Genomic DNA, 24,004 nt, shown 5'->3' on the forward strand with positions numbered 1-24,004 from the left:
CTTCTGGGTATATCAACTGCTATTTGTTCTTTGTAGCAATTCTCCATGGTCTCAAGCTTGCGTAAGACATTGATATAGATACAGATATATAGATGATATACATAGATTATATATCCATATATATATATATATACACACATAACACATGTGTGTATGTGGGTATGTGTAAAACTATCTAGGCTTCTTCTCCCTCTTCCATCCTTTTTAAATTTTAGTCTAAAAGTATTTTTATTAGATTTGCATGACACTTGGGAAATATATTCTTAGCAGCTATTGTCAGATGTATGTCATCTCTGGCCCAGGATCTGTTATGCCTTTGGTTTAAGTCATAGTCCAAAAATTGAAATCTCTACCTCATATGTCCCCTTCCTAGATAACTGTTTACTTCTCTTTTTTTTTTCCTTTTGCATCCCTCTCTTTCATTGGAGAACAGTGGAGAATAGGTTCTTTCTAACAGTATCTTTTCTGCCTATGTGAAATGATGAAAAGTAGGTAATTATCATCCATTTGGATAAGTCTTGAGAGGATATCTATTATGTTTTGGACATTTTTTGGGGAAAAGCAGTAGAACCTTCTATTGTTGGTATCTGATTGAGAAATAACTTCCTCCATACCTCCTGAGCAGGAAACCACTGATTTCTACAACTTGTCTCTACTTCTTCTTCCCTTTATTATATATGTTCACACCTGACAACTTCTGGGTATCTATTATTTCATTCTTCATAAAATAAGCAACTTTTCCTCCTTAGAGTGTCTAGCTTCTTCTTCCTGAACATATAAATGAGAAGAAGGAGCAAATAGAAAATTGTATTCTACAACTACCTCTCACTAACGCAGAGAAGCTGGTTGTTGAGGTGGAAATGATAGGAACCCTGAGGAAAAGTGACTACTTCTTCCTAAAATTTGCAATAGAGAAGTAGACATAATCTATAGAGATTTTAGGAAGACAGTTTGCAAAGGGTTCTGAAGAAAGAAAAAAATGGGCTTTATGAACTAAAAATGATACAGAAGAGGTTAAACTTGCCCAGGAAAAAGAGGTGTTGCTGAAGAATAAAATTATGAACACACAGAAGGAACTAGTAAAAGGAAGTAAAAAAAAAATACTGAGTATATATTATATTCCAAGTACCGTGTCAAATGATGAATATATAAACAAAAAGTTCTAATTTGGGGAGACACACATGTAAAAAAGGTCAGATGTAGGGCAGATACAAAGTCTCCCAAAACCTGAAGGTACCATAAAAAAAAAAAGAAAGAAAAATCCAGATGGCTAGCAAAACCTCAATATCCTTAGGGTGTACCTCTAGGTCTGAGGGCATTGTCTATGGATGGAACAGTGACTTTTAGGACACAACAACAGGACAGATGGTCAGGTCTGGTGCTCCTCAGCTTACTAGAATTATTGTAGTTGGGGACTACCAGCTCAGCCAAGGAGTATAAACTGTCAAATCTCTCCTCCCTCCCAGATACCTTAGCGGACTCTGTACAAAGATCCTCAGATCTATTTTTCATGTTCTTTTTGTACAACCATTCTCTTTTTGTCCTTTGTTCCAAAATGTGACAATCTTCCATTCTCTGTCATTTTGGTAAGCGTCAGATTTAACCTCTTCTCCTTCATATTCCTTCCCCCCACCCCATTAAAGTCTTTCTTTAGTGTTCAGTACAACTTGAAGTATGGAGAGCCATTATTTGCATACCTTTAGCTACCAAGAAGGTGATCAGTCCACTCTTGAAACCTAGCTACCATTTATTTAGCTCTGGCAAAATTATAAACATCTCATTCTCATAGAAAGTGGCTCATGCATATTTCCTCCTATCCCTCATAATTTAATATTTTAATCTTGCTTACAATATAAGAATAACAAGTATTTATGTACCATCATAAGGTTTGCAAAGGTCTTTACAAATATTATGTCATTTTATCTGCACAATGACACTGGGAGGTGTTATTTAGTCATTTTCAGTCATGTTCAACTCTTTGTGACTTCATTTGTGGTATTCTTGACAAGCATACTGGAGTGGATTGTCATTTTCTTCTCTAGTTCATTTTACAGATGAGGAAATGGAATTAAACAGGGTTAAATGACTTTCTTAGGGTCATAAGAAAGTGAGTGTCTGAAGTCAAATCTGAACTTGGACCTTCTTGGCTCCAAGCCCAGTATGCTATCCACTGTATCACCAACCTGTACCTGGGCAGGAGATACTCTTATTATCCCCATTTAAAAGATGAAGAAACTGAGGCAGGAGAGATTAAGTAACTTGCCCAAGAGTCAGACAGCAAGTTGGGTTCAAGGCAGCATTTAAACTCCTATTTATACTTAAACAACAAATAGATGATTAACAATTTTGTATCCTATTTTCAATGTCTTAATAACTATACAACCCCACTCAATTTCTTTTTCTCAGTTCTAAGAACACTCTATTCAGATCTACTTCAGTCACACCAATTTTCCGTCTCATTCATGCTATCTCCAGATCTTCTTTGCCAAATTTGTTTGTCCACTAATTATTCCATTTGCCTTCTCTTACCATTGCCTTGCCTTACCTTCTACTAGATCCTTTTCCTTCCTGTGTTTAGCTCTTCAGACTCTACAATCCTCCTTGATCCTTTTCAAACTCTCTGAATTCTTTTATACACACACATTATTTGTCCTTGGCCCTGCCCTTCTTTCAACCCAAAAGTAGTTTCTGTAAGAATAGCTGGGCCTTGAAATTGTTTTCCTTCAAATGTTCCTTAATTTCTCCCAAATGTTATCAAATTTCTCTTTCTCACATCCAGTTTCTGATTTATATAATTAATCTAACCCCTTCAAATCACCTTCATGTTTTCCTTCTTATTTAGCTCAAGTTCTCCCTTTCTCCTATGCTCTTTCTCTCACAGAAGCTAGAAGTAGAATGGACCCCAAATCCAGTTATTTCTTCCATGATAACCCTATACCTTACCCATAACTCTCTGCCATTCTTAGAAGTAAACTACCCCATTATAAATCCCTGGTAGTCAGAAGCTGTTTTATTTTCCTTCATATTTGAGTACTCATCCATAAGAGGTTCTCTATAATTCTTCAATTGAATTAAAGTTTAAAGAGTGACTCTAATTATACTCACCCACAGAACATGAGGATGTTATATAGCAAAGGATCATCTGGAAATGGTGCCATCTGTTGGAGACATAGCTGCTCACACCCCCCGTTGAATCCATCAGAACAGTCAACTCCAATATGGCGATCATAGCAACCGGTACCATCCTTCATGGGACTCAGTCCTGATGGGCACTGGGACAATTAGAAAGCATCCACACAGCCCAGATGAGACAGTGATCTGAACACTCTATGGACCAATGTTTAACCACCAGGTACTATTTTTTAATTCTAGGGCATGAAATTATTAGAATTTAAAATTCATACATGAATTTCCTACTGGACTGTACTCCCTTTAAAAACTGGTGACTCACAGTGCCATATTGTTTCTTCTCTCTGGGCAACTGATTGTACACATCTGAGTGTACTGAGTTCCTCTTTAACTAGATAGAAGGAACTGTGAAGGAAGGGGCCATTGTATCAAAGCAGTATATGAGGGATGCTGGTTGGGCCTGAAGCTAGCAGAACAGTGGGTGTGATGGGTCAGAATTAAAATGCATTAGCAGGGCTTTCCTTAGGGCTGTGCTACTGTTTTCGCCAAGCACTCATTGGACCTTTATCATGTCCAGAGTACTTTGTCAACGTTGAGTGCAGAGTAAGTATGATGGGGCAATTGAGGACAATTCAAGACTCCTGAAAATAGTTGACTTTTCATGTGACTTGGAGAGTCCACTTGATTGCTTTGCACAGGAGGTAGGACAAGACACCACCATTTGTTAAATCCCACAGGTGCACATGTGACATTACCAACTCTGAAAAGATCCTTCAGGCCAGGAGAGAAATGTGCCAGGAGGTAATGGAACAGAACCTTCAGTTCTATTCCTGGGACTCCTTTCTAAAATGAGGCAAATGCTTCCTAAGTCACAGGGAAATAAAAAAAGTTGCCTCAGTTAATCTACCAAGAATGAATGATGCATTCTACTTTAATGTAAAGTAAATAGGTGTTGTGGCAGGGGGGTAGCTAGTTGGTACAATGGATAAAATGCTGGGGCTGGAGTCAAGAAGACTCTTCTTCCCGAGTTTCAAATCTGGGTTCAGACACTAACTCTGTGACCCTTGTTTGCCTCAGTTTCCTCATCTGTTAAATGAGCTGGAGAAGGAAATGGCAAACTACTCCAGTATATTTGCCACAAAAATCCCATAGGGGGTCACAGAGATATGGACATGATTAAAGAACAATGGTTTTGGAGTTGAGTGACTCAATGTCCGAATCTATCATTTAATACCTGTGTGATCCATGAATAATCAGTAGACTTCTTGAAATATTTTAAATATCTATAAAACGGGGATAATCCTTACACTACCCACCTTAAAAGACTGTTGTGAGGATTCATCCAAAAATGTCTGGTAACTGAAAAGCCTTATATAAATTTTCATTGATGTTTCTCAAACTAACTTAGTCACTGAACATTCTGGAGACTGAATTATATGGATGAAACTTATAAATACTGATTTAAAGATGTTCATGCATTTGGAAATACCCCTAAGAGCAAAGATATTGGGAGATACTTGGAAGGAAACAGAGGAAATTAAGTCCCAGAAGTAGTGCACTGATGTAGACATAATTTTGTATTTAATATTTTATTTTTGCTGAGGCAATTGGGGTTAAGTGCCCACAGTCACACATCTAGAAAGTGTTAAGTGTCTGAGGCCAGATTTGAAATCAGGTCCTCCTGACTTCAGGGATGGTACTCTATCCACTGCTGCCCCTGTATTTAATATTTTAGAGGGAAAATTATTATTGTCACTGACATTTTTCTCATGCCTCTGTATTTAATATTTTAGAGGGAAAATATTATTGTCACTAACATTTTTTCTCATGCACCCCCATTTCCACCTTGAGGCATTCCAAGATTTTGAGGAATGCAGTGTAGAAAGCATAGATTTAAGTTATTAATGCTGCATTATATGAAACAGCTCAGGAGTGAATTCTAGTTTTTTGAATGGAAGTAGTAAAGATGAATAATCCCCACAGCAGACCATTCCCAAAGGTCCTAACTGTTTCCTCATGTTTCTCTTGTAATGAATAAGTTCGTGAATGTTCTAGTAAGAGAACTAAAGTCTCCACTCACCTCCACACAATCAACTTACTTTGTCACCTTGCTGCCAAATGTACCAGCCCAGCAGCCTGAAGCTGCAGCAGGTGTGCCTCTTAAAGGATGCCCTCCCTCCCTCCCATCACCCTGATCGAAGATCGCAATGGGATGCATGCTGTTTGCTGACACTAACTGCAATTTCGCAAACAAATGGCACCCCTGTGGGTTTACTAGGCCCCCAGCCTGGTCCATGCTCTTCTTCCCCACTGTGCCAGCTGGAGTGTTGGAAGGTGACGGCCCTTCAGGAAGTTTCATGAGGTTGCTTCTCATTGTGCAATCCCAGATGTTCCAGATGATGGTAAACAAGCAAACGAGGCAGCTGGGGCTCCCATCCCATGCTCCCTTTGCTCCCAAACCATCCACTTTCTTGGCTATTCAGCTGTTTTGGCCAGATGTGCTACCAGAAGGAAATTTGGCTTTACCACTGTGCAGCTGCCAAGGTTTTAATAAAGAGTCCTAAAACAGGCACAGGTGAAACAGGATTAAATAGACTATATTGGAGATCATGAGGTTTGCCTGAGCTAGTCTTATTAAAACTTATCTAATCTTTTCTTTTCACTTATCTAACGTGTGCTCTGGGAATTTTGTTGATGATGAAACATTTCCTGCCACACTTGCACATTGCTTTTGGAAACTATTTCAACAATTGTCCAGAATTCCCTATCTTTCCAACTTAGTTGAATTCATGTCTTTTATGATTCTTTTTTTTTTCTCCAAGCATCTCATCAGCATGGTTCTTAACAGGAACATCACCAGATGAAAACAGAACAAACTCAGATCTTTTCAAGGTGCTGAAATCTGGCTTTAGCTTACTTATGCTTCTTTTAAATCCAGTCTAGAAGCTTCATCACTGCCATTATCTATTTGGAGTAGAGTAATAAATAGGAGTACAATGCATCTTAATTGGAAATTTTGACCTTAGAGGAGAAAGTCTCATTCAGTAAGAGCTGAATGTGGAGCTCAATTACAAGAATCAATTCAGGAAAAAGAAGCAAATAACAACAAAAGAACTCTATATACTCATCATGCCTTCTATCTCTATGTTGATCCTATGGTGAACACAGAGGTTCTGAGTAATCAGCCTGAGGTAGTGGATTCCAAAAAAAGTTTAATGATTTTTAGTCTTCCATACTTACTAAGACAGAAACATGTATAAATGCATTTTGAGAAGATTTCTATCAACAGGTTTGAAACAAAACACACACACACATATATTTATCTAACCCTCATTATAGTGATATACAGACAATATGATTGAGTGAAAGCATCATGATTCAAGACCTAGACCTGTCACTAATTTGATATTTCTATCTCAGTTTCTTCATGTATAAAAATGAAAAAGTTAGGGTAAAATAATTGCCAAGATTACTTGAAGCTCTAACATTCTGTGACAAGAAAGTTCCATTAATTAGAGCATCCTTTTCCTTATTCCCCTGGAAGCTTATTCCAAGAAGAATACAGTGTAGTACAATGGGAAGGGTGTCAGATTTAGTTAATCAATTTTGAAGCTCAGCTTGGCCACTTTTAATACTTGGGTGATATTGGGTGAGTCACCTAACTATTCTGGTCCTTGGTTTATTCGTTTGTAAGGATAACCTTGGACTAGATGATTAATAAGGATATTTTGAGTGCTATCGTTATGATTCCATGAATCAAGGTTTCATTGAATTATGCATTTCATTTTATTTAAGACAAAAAAATCTCACTGTTTCTTCTCTCTCCAGAATCACTCAGAATTTATATTTCTCTCTAGGAAGAAGCTTCAATCCTCATAAAGCTTCCCTCTTCCTACCAAGGACTTTGAGTCAAAGTGGAAGAAATATTGTCTCTAGGCCTGGAAGAATTGTTGTTCAGCTTATCCCAGTTCACAAAGATTTTAACAGCGATTCTTTGGGTGTGATAGCTCCATCCATTTTTGTGGCTACATTGAAGATGAACAGGTTGTTTCAGACTGGGACAAGGGATTCTCTCCAATTTTACTTTACACGGCCCATGTCCATTAGTCCCAGAAACCTCCAAAAGGATACATTCTGTATATACATATCTGTTAGGACTGGGGGTTTGAAGAAAAATCTTTATACCTGCTGATGTGACTGAGAAACATCCAACTTCCCTTATGCCCTGCATCAAGCATAGCTGATAAATGAGCATTCTATTTCAGTGACCCCTAAAACACACAAGGTTAATTGTCTTTCATGGGCTGCTCATGGCTTCTTGGCTTAAATCTCATCTAATGAATATTTGTGTTCAAGAGATTACATTGGTTTTCCCAGTCAACTCACATCATTCTCCCCCTACTTCTGCTGTAGCACCCCACCCCCACACCAATCCCTATTCCCCCTAATAATGGTCTGCTGGCTAATTAGCTAGAAGCTTAAATGAGTCTTGCCACTTTCATGGTGTACCACTCTCTGCTCCTGTCTATCCCAGACTGAGAGATGGGTGCTCTGGTGACAGGTGAAGGAGAGACAGAAGCAAACATAGTCAATGCCCTTGGGAATAAAGTGGGCTGCCTGGCTTTGCTTCCATTACCTCATTTTGTCTGGGCATAAAATGCACAATGACTCACCAAAAAAGAACACCCTGCATCCCTACTGGGTGAGGAAACAGGTCTCTTTTAAGTGGTCAAAAGAAACCCTCTGCCTTTCACAAATGTTTTCTACAACTTTCTAATAAAACTTGCCATGTGTGTCTTCTCAGAATTTCATTTTCTTCTGCCTACCCCAACCCCCACATACTCTCTGGAGAAACAATTTATAGAGCTAAATTTAAATAAAAGGCTACCTTAGTTCCCTGCCATTCAATTTCCTATAAACCTCCAACCATGTGATACTGTTCTGGGCTTATTCTTCTATAGGAACAGTCATGGAATAAACTAAAGGTGGCTATCAGGAGCAGACAGCTTGGTACAATGGACAGCGCACTGAAGGTGGAGTCTGAGGATGTGATCTCAAATTTTGGTTCTGTCTCTTACTACTTATATCACCTTAGAAAAATCCTAAGCCTCAGTATCCCTCTCTATAACATTATCTGGCTCTAAATTCATAATATTCATGCAACATTGTTTTAAAGAGGACAGATGGGTTGAGAGAGGAGTAAATGAAAGAATAGAATAGAATGGCTGGAGAAGGAGAGCCAGTGAGAAATCTAAATTCCTGGTTAAAGCCTGATAATTTTCTTTTATATAGTACTTTGTCATTACAAAGAAATTCTTATACATTTGATATTCAAAAAGCATCTTGTGAGGTAAAACCTATACTATCATTTCAGTTTTACAGATAAGGACACTGAAATTCAGAGTCTGAGTTTGTCCAGGGTCACACAGGTAATGAAGTTTTGAATACTGTTTCTGGATAAGCCAATTCATCTATCTCTCTTCTTTGGTTACAGAATGTGGAATTGCATCAGATGGACATTCAGAAATACATATCTTCCTGGTTCACAGTAGAGACATAGTGAGAACGCATATTTGAAGAAGTAAAAGGCCTTTCCATTGGCAAAAGGACTCTCAAAGTCAACATCCTAAAGATGATTGATCAATCATTAATGTCATCTATGAATAATGATGACAGAGGTACAGTTTAACCATTTTCATATTAAATAAAATAGGTCTTTCCTTTGGCAATCAATGGAAGGCTGAATGGACACTTGTCAATGGTGTGGTAGGTTCTGTTGTTCTTTTATGAATTGGCCTAGATGGCCTAGATCTGAGGTCCATTCCTTCTGATTTTGTGATTGTGTCTAGAAGTAAGACACAATCCACTTTTTTCTTTATCTCCCCCAGTGCTCAGCCCATCTGAGTGCTCTGCCAAAGAAGCTTCCAGCTGTCTGCACAAGGTTTGATTTGGAGGGCAGGGCAATTATGCTTTGCACAGGTCTTTGCCTTTCACGGGTATTTGTTTTCATCCTCCAGAGAATATATAAACAACAGGGCAATTAACTGGATAGCAATTAACCCTGTGGGAGTCCATGCAGAGCCAAAAAAGATGTGTCCTGCCTCCTTAGAAATACAGATGAAGGCTGAACTGATTATGGGGACAAAATAGGAAAGTTTGCCCTGAGTTCTACTGGGAAAACATACTTGACCAGAGTTTTCTGGGGTTCCATTTTACTTTTGCTAACCAATAAAATTCTATTTCCTGGGGTTACCTTCATATAGGTCTTTTCTTTAAGAGGTTAGCAGCAGTGCTGATATCCAAAATTTGGGGAAGAAAGAAGAGGTCATCCCATTTTTAGTTGGTGGGAGAGAGATATCTAATAGTCTCTAAAATGATAGATAGAAACAACTAAACTGTCTTTCTTCTTGGGCCCCAAACCACATGTACAGAGATTGACTTTCCTTTAAGAAACATATATAGATGGAGGCATACTTGATAAATGGTTCATACAATCATAGATTTAAAGATGAAGGGACCTTTGATCTAATTGAATCTAACTCTCCCATTTTAGAGATGAGGAAACAACCTCAGAGAACTGACTTGCAGGAGCTCCCCCTCCCCATCTCTCTGTCTTTCTGTCTCTATAGCTAAGTCTCCCATTCTTTGTCTCTGTCTCTCTGTCTTTGTCTCTGTCTCTGTCTATCTCTGTCTCTGTGCCTCTCTCTGTTTCTTTCTGTCATTCATTAGTAAATGGTTGAGATAGGATTGGAACACAGATCACTCTCATACTAAGGCCAGAGATGACACCAGAATGGTCCCTAGATGCATGCTACAATATGGTAGTATCCACCATCATGATGGATAGCCTAAAGGCAATTCAAATTGAGGTGAGAATGTAATGGAAAGAGCATTGAATAGAAGTCAGGGAAGTTGAGTTTAAATCTTCCCTCTTACTATATGTATGACATTTTCCCTTCCCTGACTACACCCAGAATGAACAAGTTTTCCCACTAAACCTCACAGAGTACTTTGTTTTACAGCTTTCTAACGCATCTATATGGCCATCATTTCTTTGTTTTTGGCCTGAAGTCAGGAAAACTTCAGTTCAAATCTGATCTTAGCACTTAATAGTTACATGATTCTGGGCAAATCAATTAATTTATATTTGCCTCAGTTTCCTTACATGCAAAATGTGGATAATAGCACCTTTCGTCCAGGATTATTTTGAGGATAAAATGAGTTATATTTGTAAAGTGCTTAGTACAATGCCTTGCACATGGTCTGCAGTTAAAAAATGTTTTCCCCCACCCATTCCTCTAGAGTGTAGTGAAAAAGACATTGAATAAGCAGATCTGAATTCGAATCCTGTTTATGTCACTTACTAGCTGCATGACCTGAAACAAAGCACTTAATCTCTCCGAGGCTCAATTTCCTTATCAGTAAAGTAAAGGGGATTTGACAATATAATTCCTAAAGCCTCTTCCTGCTCTATTCCTCCTGCCTCTCCCTTGTCCCCTTCAAGTGCTTTGAATTGCATTTGGTTTAACTATTTGTTGATTATATGAATTAAACCAGCTACATAGCACTGCACCTCAAATAGCAGAGGCAGATGTCTATGCATATAACTGTTTTTCACAACAGTACCAAGGGACTTTCAGGAAAGGGTTGAAGCCCCCAACTATTTCTCAATCCTGTTTCTTCCATCCATTCCTCATATCAAGCCTTCAGGCAAAATTGAGTGATCACCTATTTGGCATGCTTCATATTTGATTTGATGAATTCTGGGATTTCTTCATATGCTTGGATTCTATATGCTTCCATATCCTTATCTGCAAAATGAAACAGTGAGTCAACTGGCCCAACTGTCCATTCTTCTTACTAAGATGTCAAGAATCTGGTGGCTAGACAGAGCCACTCATATTATGAGTTGACTTTCTTCTGGGGTATAGATTCTACAGGATAATGGCCCTATTGCAAATGCATATTTATCTGTGAGATTTCTGCCAACCCCAGTCTCACAGAGCATGGTCCTAAAAGAGAAAAATCTATCAGCTTGGATCTAAGACAGGCAAAAGGCCAGGATGATAGACCATGGTCATCATGAAGGCTAGGGCAAGGGCAGAGGTGTACCAGAGAGAACCAGAGAGTAAACATGTTTTTGAAATGTGTGCATATGTTTACAAACATGCACATAGACATTTTGTGTGATCCAATTCATAAAGAGCTTAAAATTTAGATGAAGAAAATATAACCTGAATAGCATGAAAAAGGTCCAACCTGGAGCTCTGCTAGACAGTGAAATTGTTACCTGATTGGGATCCTCATTGCTTGAGACATTGAAAATGAGACTGGGAAGAGCCAAGAAGGGTGGAATAAAGAATAAACTCAGTCCTTGGCCACAGGCCATAAAAGGTAACCTAAATAATCTTTTCCATGGTGTGTTTCTATGAGACCATTCTCTGTCCTACTTTCTTATCCCTAAGATAGAACTAATAGGATCTTGCCTCCCTAATCCACACTCTCTGTCTCTTGTTTCTCTACCACCATCTCTCTATCCTTTTTCTTTCCTTTCTATCTCTATCCACCTCTATCTCTTTTTTTCTTTCTTAGTTCTCCTTTCCTTTCCTTTCTCTTTCAACCTCTTTCCTTTCCCACCTTTCCTCCTCTCTCTCTTTCTTTCCCTACTACTTCCCCTCCTTTCTTCCTTTCATTTCTTTTCTTTTTTCTTTTCTTCCTCACTTTCTCTTCTTTTTTCATTCTCTACCCATTCTTTTTTCATTTCCTCCCTTTCCTTTTTTCTTTCTCTGTCTCTTTCCATGTGTCTATTTGTCTCTGTCTCTCTCAGTCTCTTATGTCTGTGTGTCTGTATGTTTCTCTCTGTCTCTGACTCCCTGTCTCTGTCTGTCTCTCACTCTCCCCATTCTTGGACTTGCTCCCCTTCCCCCCCTTCTCAAAAGATTCATGCTCCTGAAAGTCACAATCATCCCAACAGAAGTAAAGAAAGATCTCATGAGAAGGAACATTGCACTTCTCCAGATCCAGGTACACATACATTTCAATAGGAATGATCTCCATGTGGGCCAAGAGAAGAAAAACTTATAAGAAATGGACTCAGAAGGAGCACAACTGGCAGCCAAAGTGAAGGGCTACTTTGCTGACAAGCCACATGAGGGTGAGAAGCAGGTGGAAGAAGGAGGGGAGGTCACCATGCTATATTTCTAGAGATCGAAGGACTCATCAAGGACTTCATTGTGCCCAATCTTCTCATTTTACAAATGAAGAGCTCAAAATCACTAACTTACCAAATGGCAGAGCCAAGATGTCTTCTCCACGATGCATACTAGATACTTCATACTTGCTATTTTTATTTACCTTCTCCTTATTCTTTTAATGTGAATATCTGCTATATAACAGTGTTTGTCAGAAAGAAAGTGCTTAATAAATACTTGTTGATTGATCCTGTCCCTCACCCTACTTCCATCCCTTGTTCCTTTACATTCTTCATAGTCTCCAGTCCATGCTGCCTCCAGACTTTGAGGATTTGCCATTGATCCCTTTTAAAAATTAGTCAGGGGTCAGCTAGGTGGCACAGCGGGTACAGCATCAGCCCTGAAGGCAGGAGGACCTGAGTTCAAATCTGACTTGAGGCACTTAATACTTCTTGGCTGTGTGACTCTGGTAAGTCACTTAATCCCAATTGCCTCAGCAAAATAAAATAAAACAAAAATAAAAAAAAAAATAGGTCTGCCAATGAGGATTCACTGAGGTGGCTTCTCCCCTTTTTCCTTTCCTGGTCAATACAGCCTCTCTCTTCTAGATGGTAGAAAAAGTGTAATATCCTCTGTTACCCAACCAACTCCTCAACTTGGTAGTTTCAGATTCTTGAGAAGTTGCAAAGATAGCTCAAATGAATGATCAGCTAGGTGAGTGATCACCATTAAAAGACTAGGAATTAAAATTACAAGTGTTTTATAAGTATGTGTATTGATAGAGACCATTATCTTTTGCCTGTCTTGGGGAGTTCATCCTTTGCATTCCTCTTGTGAAATGGGGAGACCATGTTAAATGGACTCTAAGTATGCTATGGTTCTTTCCCAACTACTCTATCCTATTCTCAGCTCTTTTTGCCTTGAATTATGTATGACTACAGCTTAAGCCACAGAGTTAAGCACTGAATGAACAGATGAAAATATAGTTTATTAAGATTTTATTATATGTGAAGAAAGATGCTAAAAGTCTAGCTCCAATTATAAAAGAAGGGAAGGGCTTTGTATTCAAAGAGTGGTGTGGTAGAAAGATCACTCAAGTTAGAATCATAGAACTTACAAGGTGATCAGTCAATAACAATTTTCTAGGAAGGAGTAATGCCCACTAGAATTTCCATATGATGAGTTGGTATGTAAAGATATTTTGCAATTGTTTGTATGTATGTGTGTGTGCATGCGTGTGTGCGTGCATGTGTGTGTTTGTAGCTAAGGAGGGAAGGAGGCTGTGGAGAGTATATGTGCAGCATCTGGATCTGGAGAAGTGGAATACCTACCGCAAGACCTTTCTTAAGTGCTACTGGGAGCATGGGTTTTTTGAGAAAGGAGGGGAAGGAAAGAAAGTCCAAGAATGGGGAGGGTGAAACACATAGACAGACAGAGACAGGCAGAGAGAGAAAAACACACACAGGATATACAGGAGACACAAAGAGATAGAGAGACAGAAACTGACAGAGATATACATAGAGAATTAGAGGAGAGAGACACAGAGACAGAGAAGAAAAAGAAGAAAAAAGTAGAAGAAGAAGAAGAAGAAGAGGAAGAAGAAGAAGAAGAAGAAAAGAAGAAGAAAAGAAGAAGAAGAAAAGAAGAAGAAGAAAGGAGAAGAAGAAGGAGAAGAAGAAGGAGAAGAAGAAGAAGAAGAAGAAGAAGAAGAAGAAGAAGAAGAAGAAGAAGAAGAAGAAGAAGAAGAAGAAGAAGAAGAAGAAGGAGGAGGAGGAGGAGGAGGAGGAGGAGGAGGAGGAGGAGAAGGAGGAGGAGGAGGAGGAGGAGGAGGAGGAGGAAGAGGAGGAGGAGGAGGAGGAAATGTAGAAAGGAAAGGAAGAGAATGAAATCCTACCTCTGACATTGACAAGCTACGTGATCAAGTAAAAATGCTGCTTAGTCTTGCTTAGCCTCAGTTTCTTTATTTGTAAAATAAATATGGCAAATCTCTAAGGTCCCTTTCAACTCCATTCTATGATCTTATATTCTTGTAGTGGGTCACATGAGTAAGTCCTTTTTTTTTTTCCAAACTGGGTTGTAAGATCTTGGAGGACAGAGACTATATCTTAAAATTATTATTATTTTCTCACAAAGAACCTAGCAATAAAATATCATATGATGATTGGAAATGTGATGGATGAATTATTTTCATTTCTTAACTATTGAGATTATATCAACCAACCAACTAACAATCATTTATTAAGTAACTACTATATGTTAGTCATTGTATTAGATAATAGACTCCAAGTGAAAAATGGAGTCATTTTTTTTTTATTTTTATTTCAAGGAGCTTATATTGTACTAGTAATGGAACTACTATGTGAACTAGCTAATAGTCAAAACCAAAAAATAACTGTCATTTTCTCACCTCTCCTTTTTTTTTTTTTATTCAAGGTATACTACTAGTTGAATATTTACTTTGTTTCTTATTTTATCATTACTCTTCTTCCTTCTCTCATTCCCAGGCTTTCCAAAAGCATTTTTAGATTTTCTTGGCTGTCTCAGACCCCCATTTCTTTAAAAAAAAAACTGAGGGGAACTAACATACCACACAACCAGAGGAGTCCAACTTGCGATCTGAGATACACCTGAAATTCTTGCTACAGCCCCCATTGTCCTTGGTGCAATCCCTCACGGGTCCAAATGAATCCAAGAGAACTTCCAAGCTGTCAAAGGAGGATGAGGTCATCAGCTCTTCTCTGTGGGTAGAGGTAGACAGAGTCATAGGGGAAAAAAGAAAATATATCTTTTACACTTATTGATTACCCAGACTTGTACCCTATTTCATCTGATCCTATGCTATATTAATGCATGATCCCCATTTTGTGGTTAAAGAAAATAAAGTTCTTAGCTATTGAATGCCATACCCATATCTGCTCAGGATTCTGAGTAACCCATTTCTACTGGAATGTTAATATCTGGTTTGTTTCGTATCTCTCTATAAATTGAATAAATGAATAAAATAGATAAGAAATAGATGAATAGAAACATAACTTAAAAATCAATCCAACTTGACTCATCAATTAATAAATGGTATTAAAACATAAAATAATAAGAACAATACATTTTTATTGCATCTTGCTCATATGTACCATGTATCTATAAAACTTAAGTGGTTTTTAACTTCAATTTCTAAGATTTATGAAGATTACAGACATAAATATACATATATTTACATGCAGAAACATGTATATGTATGTATATATATATATATAAAACATACATATATATACATTTAAAGAATTATATACACATATAATATAAAGAGATTTAACATTTTGCTATGGGTCTTGCACAACTAATACATGACTTCCCATCTTGGTCATCTGAATCCAAGGTCATTGTTCTTTATGAAATATAGCAAATAAGCTAGGAATCTAAAGCTATCATTTTATTGATTATATGTGTTTGTATGTGAGTATATATGTGTATGTGAGTATGAGATAGAACATATATTCCCCAGAGCCTCCACCCCCCTTAACTAATGAACACACACATATACATGCAAATAGTCACAGAGTATTTTTACATACCAACTTACCATGTGCATTTTCTAGTGGGCATTACTGAGCACCATTGTCACTCTTGTAAGAGAAGCATGCAGAACAGGTGCCCATTCTTTCTTACTCAGTCTGCCATTTTCTCTCCCAGCATCAGGACCATACAACCTCATGGCACTTCTTCATGGCTCATATTACATCTCCCTGAAACCAAACTCACCTGACCTCCACTGCATCCTCCATTACGGTCATATCTGTCTTGCACTTAGCTGAAGGGTTGATGGCCAGCTCTGCAGGTGGAATCACAAAACTCTTGCTTAGAGGCAGCCACATTCCCTCTCCTAGAGTATAGGTAAACCTGCAGAGATACAGAGCAAAATGTAATGGTCAGTGGTCACTACATCATATCTAATATTAGAAATGTTGGCAATATATTAGTTAGCTATATTATTTTCACTACACAAAAGTCATACTTTTTCAGATATTATTTGATAGATGAAATATCTGAAGAAGAGGGAGAAGTTTGTAAACTTAATTCGCCCAGCCCAGTTGGTGGTAGGACAATTGTGAAAGGCCTTAAAACATGATGAAAAGAATCAGAGGATCTGGTTTGAGACCTAAGTTTGGTTTCCAGTTTAGGATTTATCTGTAATTGGGAACAAATCATTTAACCTCTCTAGTTCTCACCCTGTCTATAAAATGGAAAAAGAACTAAATTCTCTAATAGGTTCTAAAGATTTATGAATTTATAGGTCACAGAAGGAATCCTTCAAGTTTAAGATGATGCCTTCAACACAGGGGATGAATTCTCTTCCCTAACACAAATCTGAGGAGAGATTTATGGCCATGTCTATGAACTTTAAAATATGCTGTTCATATTCCCCATTAGTGGCAATGGTAATGTACCTCCCACATGTATGTAACATGTACATATCTGTTCATATATGTGTGTGTCAGTGTGTTTTCAAGTATATTATAAATATATTCATACACATATGCATAAATTAACTTTATAATTTCTGATTGGATCCATAATGTTCCATCCATGCCAGTCAATTTTGTACAGATTTCATCCATGTTTTCCCATAAGTATAGCACAGGGATCCTGCCCAAAACAGTAGGGTCTTTCCTCTTCTTCACAGCAAGGATATCATTGGACAAGTAAGCTATCCACTGGTTACCCCTTGCCCTCATTTTGTGAGGGCACTTTCTTTTTTAGTTATATTTCCATGACAATTTTTACACTACTTCTCTTACATTAGTCTATGTTCATGGCTGAGAAAAACAGAATCCCAGATCTCAGGATGTAAGGGGAATCAAAGACCAGTCAGTCCAACCCCTTTTTTTATAGATGAGTTCCCATGAAGATGAAATGCTTTATCAGGACAGTAATCAGTGCAGCCAGAATTCGAATCAAGAATTACAGAATCAGGTCTCTTTCTATCAAATTATAGTGCCTCTAATATGCTCTTTTCTAAATCTCTCTATTACCTTTTGGGTGCTCTTTATCTTGAATACTACAGAGATCAAAAGCGTTCTATGGCTACCTATCGGCCATATATAATCATGTATCAATACTAGTTTCAATACTCCAAGAAACAAACACTTATGATTTAATCAATGCAAGTATAACCTTCACCAACAGCAAGTATTATTTTTGCCTTTGTTTATAACTCCAGTGCTTAGGACAGTACCTGGCACAAAGTAAGAGCTTAATAAATGATTGTTGCCTAGTTTAATGGCAATGCATACTATTGCCCTTCATGCCTGAGTTGATAATTTCAAGAGTTGTTATGCTAGCAGTTCAACTTGATGAGCCTCTTCAAACTTCACCAAGCCAGCCTTAAAACTGAAGATACCCAACATGTTCTTAGGACCTTGCTCTAAACCTTTCTATCTTGGGTTGGATTCGCCACTAAGAAGGCAAGGTTCTTCATGGAAATGGCCGTTAGTGGAAAATGTGTATGTGTCTACGCAGAAGCCAATATATTTAAGATCACTGCTGGGCTGCTTTTCCTTGGAGTCCTTCAAGCAAAGAATGGATGGTAATTTGTTGGGTGTGTTATATGGTATATAGGTTCAATTAGATGACTAGGGAAGCTCCTTCCAACTTTTCCAGTTTTACAAATTACAGGATACTATGGTTTTACTGTAGAGACAGTTAGGTGATGTAGATGATAGAGTGCCAGCCCTGGAGATAGGAAGATCTGATTTCAAATAATGTCTTAGACACTAGTTGTGTAACCCTGGGTAAGTCACTAACCCTGTTTGCCTTACTTCCTCATCTGTCCAAATTAGAAGTAAATAGCATCTTTGCAAATAAACCCCCAAATGGGGTGATTGAAAAAATCAACAAATGCTTTCACTGCATACATATACAAACCCCGATGCTGTTCTGAGCATGTAATTGTAAGAAACTAAACCCTTACACTTTAAAATTTACAACTGTTAAGGTTTCAGAAAATATATTCTATTTCTATCTTGTTAACATTACCAAAGGGTCCTCTAGCTTCCTTCTATGAGATAAAAAAAAAAATTCTGTCTTGATTTTTTTTTTTTTCATGTAGATGCTAAAGCAGAAGTAATGGTGTAGATTACTCTTGAGAATATATACAACCTACTGGATCAGGGCTGTTATTCAGAATTTTTAGAAATGCAAAGGGTTTAGTCTGCTGATCTGAGAATTCTCCTTGCTATTGCATGAAATATTATCATGATCACACAACCTCAATAGATATTGATCTAAGCCCAATTTTCTCCCTCCCTCCTTCCTCCACCTCTCTTTTTCTCTCTCCCTGTCTTTGTCTGTCTTCATTTCTCTCTCTCTCTCTCTCTCTCTCTCTCTCTCTCTCTCTCTCTCTCTCTCTCTCTCTCTCTCTCTCTCTCTCTCTTCCTTCCTTTCTCTTTCTCACTCTCACTTCCTTCTTCCCTCCCTCCCTCCTTCTTTTCTTTCTTCCTCCCTCCCTCCTTCCTTTTTCCCTCCCTCCCTCTCCCCCTCTTCCTTCCTCCCTCCCTCCCTCCCTCCCTCCCTCCCTCCCTCCCTCCCTCCCTCCCTCCCTCCCTCCCTCCCTCCCTCCCTCCCTTCCTTCCTTCCTTCCTTCCTTCCTTCCTTCCTTCCTTCCTTCCTTCCTTCCTTCCTTCCTTCCTTCCTTCCTTCCTTCCTTCCTTCCTTTCTCCTCCTCCTTCTCCCTACCAGTCCCCTACTGTATCTCATTTTTAATCAACAAGTTGTATCTATTTATCTCTAAGAAATAACTCCACTAGGTTGCAAACCCTAAACCCCTCTACACCCCCTCAAGTTTTGTCTTAAGGGGAAGGTGATCTGTGTTGGTGGAAGCAATACCTACCCTGATAAAATTGTGAATCTTCTGATATATAACACAAATTTGTTGCATGTGTGTATGTGTTTTTTGTGTGTGTGTATTGTGTGTGTATGCATATTTATGCACTTTAAGTTTACTAAAGGGTGTAACCAGGGGATTGCTGAAGCTAGCTTGAATCACCTTTTCAGGAGCCAAGTGTCAAATTTTCAGTGTAAGCATATATACTTTGGAAATCAGCAAACACTACAGATCAAGTCTGAATACTCTTTTGTTTATTGTCTAGATTTAAGAAAGTGATGGAGAAAATGTTGATGCTGCAGAGTGTGTCATGCATTTATTTTTTTACTCAGAAAATCAGTTGTTAAACCTTTACCAGCAAACCCCTGGGTCCAGCACAATAGGGCTCCTTATCCTTCTGTGAAATCAGAAGTGAAAAGACTAAAACATAGGGAGATTCTTTGAATGAAAGAACAGAATCAGGGAAGCAGTGTGGTACTTAGAGAATTGCTTCTCTGGGTTCAGATTCTGCTTTGATGCTCATCATTTGCACTATCTTACCTAAGTTTCTTCATCTCCCAGGATGTCAATTTTCTCATCAACAAAATGAGGAGGGATGTAAGAAGTGGCTTTTTTGACCCCTTCCTAGATGTATGTTCTTAAGGTAGACCCAGATTTGTTCTTCTCAACCATTAAACTTTGCTAATAATTTTCTCTGTAGGATTTTTTTTCAGTAATTCCCCCTTTCTCTGTATCTCTACGATGAGGTAAAAGGAAATAAAAGAACCAATCAACATTTCCAGAAAGATCATAAGAAAACTGTGAGAGATTATTTGTTTATTTATCCACTCATTTCAGTTCAAGGTAGTTCAAATGCTCCGTGCTCACAGTCAAAAATAGTCTGATGGATAAAAGCCCAGCGTGGGTGGGATATCACAGGACTGCTGGCAGCCTGGCCTCTCTTTCCAAGTTAATGTGAAGAGAGGAACAATGGAAGGACATGTACAATTAAAGAGAATCCAGCTTGGCATGTTTTCTATGCTAGTCACAAAGCATCATTTGTGAGTCCCTTTCAATTTCCTCCTGAACACCCTCTCTGCTCCCCTCCCACTTACTTCATGGCCAGGGAGCTGAGGCAGACAGACCGATAGTGGGTCTGCAATCAAAAAGCAGCTTTATCAATAATACCAGTTGTGACAAAGATCCAGCACTCCCCGTGCATTTAGTAGCAGGGCTACCACTACACTCGTTCTTGCCTGCTGACTGAGATGGAGCCTTCTTCCCTTGACAAAGCAGCTGTTGGGGGAGAATGTCATATCCAGCTCAAACTGCAGGGGTCATCTTAGGGATGAGGATCAACCATTAGGAATGCTGGACCCTAGCCAGGACCCTGGGGATGTTCCACCTGACCATTAGACTTCCTGCCACCAAAACCTGCTGTCTAACCAATCCTTCAAGATGCAATTTAGAGACACAGGCATTCCCTGCACCCTCGCCCCCTTCGTGGACACTGCTGTGTGTGGCCAGTTAGGCAAAACCATTTTCTCCAGCTGTACCTCATCAGCTGGAGCAATGGAAAGGATGAACTACTATGTCTTTAATAATGCAGCTGGCTTAATAAAAGGATTATCACCCTTCCCAAACACCAACCCTCCCTTCTTTTCACAAAGATTAGGCAGATCACTCTAATTAGATGAAATCTCAATCCTCCCAAGACCTAAGACTAAAGAAGCTTAGGGCCATGAGAGTTAAATGAGACAGAATCAGGGGGGGAGGGAGAGAACAGAGATTGGGAGGGAGGAAAGGAGGGAGAGAGGGAGGGAAGAAGGGAGAAGGAGAGGGAGAGGGAAAGGTAGAGAGAAGAGAAGATTCTGTGTAACTGGAAGACAAGAAAGGAACAGTTGGATAATGAATCAACTGAGATAAAATATATAAAATGTTTTGCAAACCTTAAAGTTCTATTTAAATTCTATTATTGTTATCATTCATAATAATAATAACAGGCAGACTGAGACATCAAGATTTGGGTTTAAATCCTCATGACATATATGTACTAAGTGACCCTTGTAAAGTCACTTAACCTTGGAATGCTAGGCAAGTCTGGTGATAAGAAATTTTACATGTTTTAAGTTTTGCCAAGAAGTTTGTGTATGAAATCTCATTTAATCATCACAATAACCCCGGAAGGTAGGTGCTATTATCATTCTCATTTCATGGATGAGGATATTGAAACTGGGAGAGATTGTTTCACAGGGATGTCAACCTATGTTGGTAAAGGGAATTTCCTTAACCAGGAATTCTTTGTAACAACAAAGTCACAAGTCTAGTCTGTAACCCTAACTACTAACTGATACTCTACTAGTGAATGGACAAGAATGGCTGCAAAATTTGAGGCTCTGAAAATCCTAGAAAGACTCACATGAACTGATGCTCAGTCAAATGAGCAGAACCAAGAGAACATTGTACAGAGTAAAAAGAAGATTATATGATGAGCTACTGTGATGGACTTGGCTCTTTTTAACAATGTGGTGATTCAAGGCAATTGTAATAAACTTAGAATGGAAAATGTCATCAGCACCTTTTTGTTGTTTGTTTGTTTTCTTTCTTGTGTTTTTTCTCTTTTGATTTGATTTTTCTTGCTCAAAATGACAAATAAGGAAATATGTTTAAAAGAAAAGTGCATATTTAACCTATATCAGATTTCTATCATGCTTACTGTCTTAGTGGAAGAGTCAGGTAAGGAAATGAGGAAAAAAATTTGGAACACAAAGGTTTACAAAAATGAATGCTGAAAACTGTCTTTTCATGTATTTGGAAAAGCAAAATACTATCTGAAAAAAAGAAAATGCATAGGAAAGAACTAAGGTTTTAAAAAAATAAAATAAAATTGAGGTTATGGCTGATGCATAAGACTATGATTTGGCCTGAGGCATGAAAAAAACCCAGGGTCTGGGAAGAAGATTTGTAATTTTCTTATTTTTACACTGAAGGAGTTTGTCTAGATGACCTTTAGTCAAAATTATTTCCTCTTCTGACATTCTATGGCTTAGAAAGTAGGTATGTTTCCCAATGATTAGCTGATTGAGGTTTAGGAGATTAGACTTTTGTCTGAAGAGCTGATCATTTTACAGTCTATGAAAATGGGCTATAGGATAGATTTCTGTCCCCCTCTTCTCTGTTTTGTTTTTCTTTTCCTGAGTCTTCTCTACCTGGGACTCTCTCAGAATAGAGTGGATTTTTTTTTTCCTTTTGGCCCCAGGATAAGAAAATAGCAACTGGTAGGAGTAGCACCAAGCAAACTGCCTACATTTTCTGGTTGGCCAAAAGGGAAAATCCATGGTCATTGTGTTCCTTAGCTATCTTTTCCCTTTCAGTTTCTACACCTGAGCACAGACAGGTCAAAGACTAGAGTTCCTGAGAATTATATCTTCATGCAAATTTAAATTACTAAGAAATCAAGATTTGTAGAGTTCCAGCTTTAGATACTAGTCTCCCTAAAGGAAGAAGGCTTTTCAGTGACTGCTCCTTGGGGAAGAAATAGTCTGCTCATCAGATGATTCTGCAAATCAAAATCTAATGCTGTGTCATGTGAGTGCAGCAGAGGTAGAGCTCTGGACCATGTCAACCCTCCATTACACTAACTTGGATAGTACAAGTCTAAAATGAATGGGAAGTGTCAGTTCATCAGTCAGAATCTCATGGGCTGTTTAAAAGCTTTATATTTCTTTATTTGTTCATGGACTTTTGAGAATATTTTATGTCCCTTGAATTTTCTGTAGTGGAGGAAATAAAGTTAAAGCCATACTTAATATCTATTGGTCTTGTTCTCCACCCATGGGAAAACTTAGAAATGAGGCATATCTAAGCTCTACCAGGAAAAATCCTGGAAGTTTTTGGGGTGAGGAACATAAGTCAAAGATAAATAATTGCCCCTCTTTGGAGGTAAGCCCCAGCATCACACCCAAGCTCACAGGAGCACAGCATTGCCTACATTATAAACATTATCCCTCCAATTGGATTTTAAGTTGTCTGAAGTCAAGGACCATTCATCATCACATCTTCATGTCCCCAATGCCTAGAGCATGGTGTTCTTGATCATAGTCCATCTTCCACCATAATTCAACCAACATTTATGAAGTGTCTCTTTTATGCATGAGACACCATGTCAGGCACTGGTGATAAAAAATAAAACAAGCAAAAAAATGAGTAAATGTTTGCTGAATTTAGTTGAATATAGATAGGTAATTTCTGTATATTTGACTCTTTTCAACTTAAATCCTTTTCATTGTATTTACAACATTCCAAGGGAAAATCTGTCTATCTATCCATCCTCCCTCCCTGCATTCCTCTATCTACTCTTAAATTAATTCTATCTCTAAAGAATCACCCATAACTCTTAAATTTCATTTCTTTGTCCAGAAATTCAAGTCTATCCCTAATCGTTATCCTCTCAGCCAGTTCAATCCTAAACCTGCATTTCCCTTCTGAAGCCCCTAAATGTACTTCCAAGGTCATTTTTGGTTTCTTGACTGGGATGTTATAATCTCTGATGATGCTTTCTAGCTTCCTTCTCACTATAACATTTATTCCCACACAGATTATCAAAAGTAGATTGTAATTATGTAGGATTAGTCTTGGGAGGTTGTCTGATACAACCTGATATGCTTTACATCCATGTTTCCCTTTAATAAGTTGTCATCAACTATCATAGCACATGTCAACTTTCCTCTAGCCATTATTGGATATCCTCCTTATCTATTGGACTATGTTGTCATTCCTTGGAGATTAAGGATTGACTTGTATTTACCTTAGAGAGTCCATTTTC

At 38.3% G+C, this 24,004-nt stretch overlaps 1 protein-coding gene across 3 annotated transcripts in view; it reads right to left on the bottom strand.

The window, feature by feature from the left end:
- ASTN1 (astrotactin 1) overlaps window positions 1-24,004 on the bottom strand; it is a 500,602-nt gene that overhangs the window by 107,724 nt on the left and 368,874 nt on the right. For all 3 annotated transcript variants that reach the window (XM_074308443.1, XM_074308444.1, XM_074308445.1), the window contains exons 10-12: window positions 16,080-16,217; window positions 14,908-15,058; window positions 3,106-3,272 (exon numbers count right to left, since the gene is read on the bottom strand). In XM_074308443.1, the coding sequence (XP_074164544.1) occupies window positions 3,106-3,272; window positions 14,908-15,058; window positions 16,080-16,217 (456 nt within the window). The remainder of the gene's footprint in view (window positions 1-3,105; window positions 3,273-14,907; window positions 15,059-16,079; window positions 16,218-24,004) is intronic.

This window comes from Sminthopsis crassicaudata, chromosome 4 (genome assembly GCF_048593235.1).
Source record: "Sminthopsis crassicaudata isolate SCR6 chromosome 4, ASM4859323v1, whole genome shotgun sequence".
NCBI classification, from domain to species: Eukaryota; Metazoa; Chordata; class Mammalia; order Dasyuromorphia; family Dasyuridae; genus Sminthopsis; species Sminthopsis crassicaudata.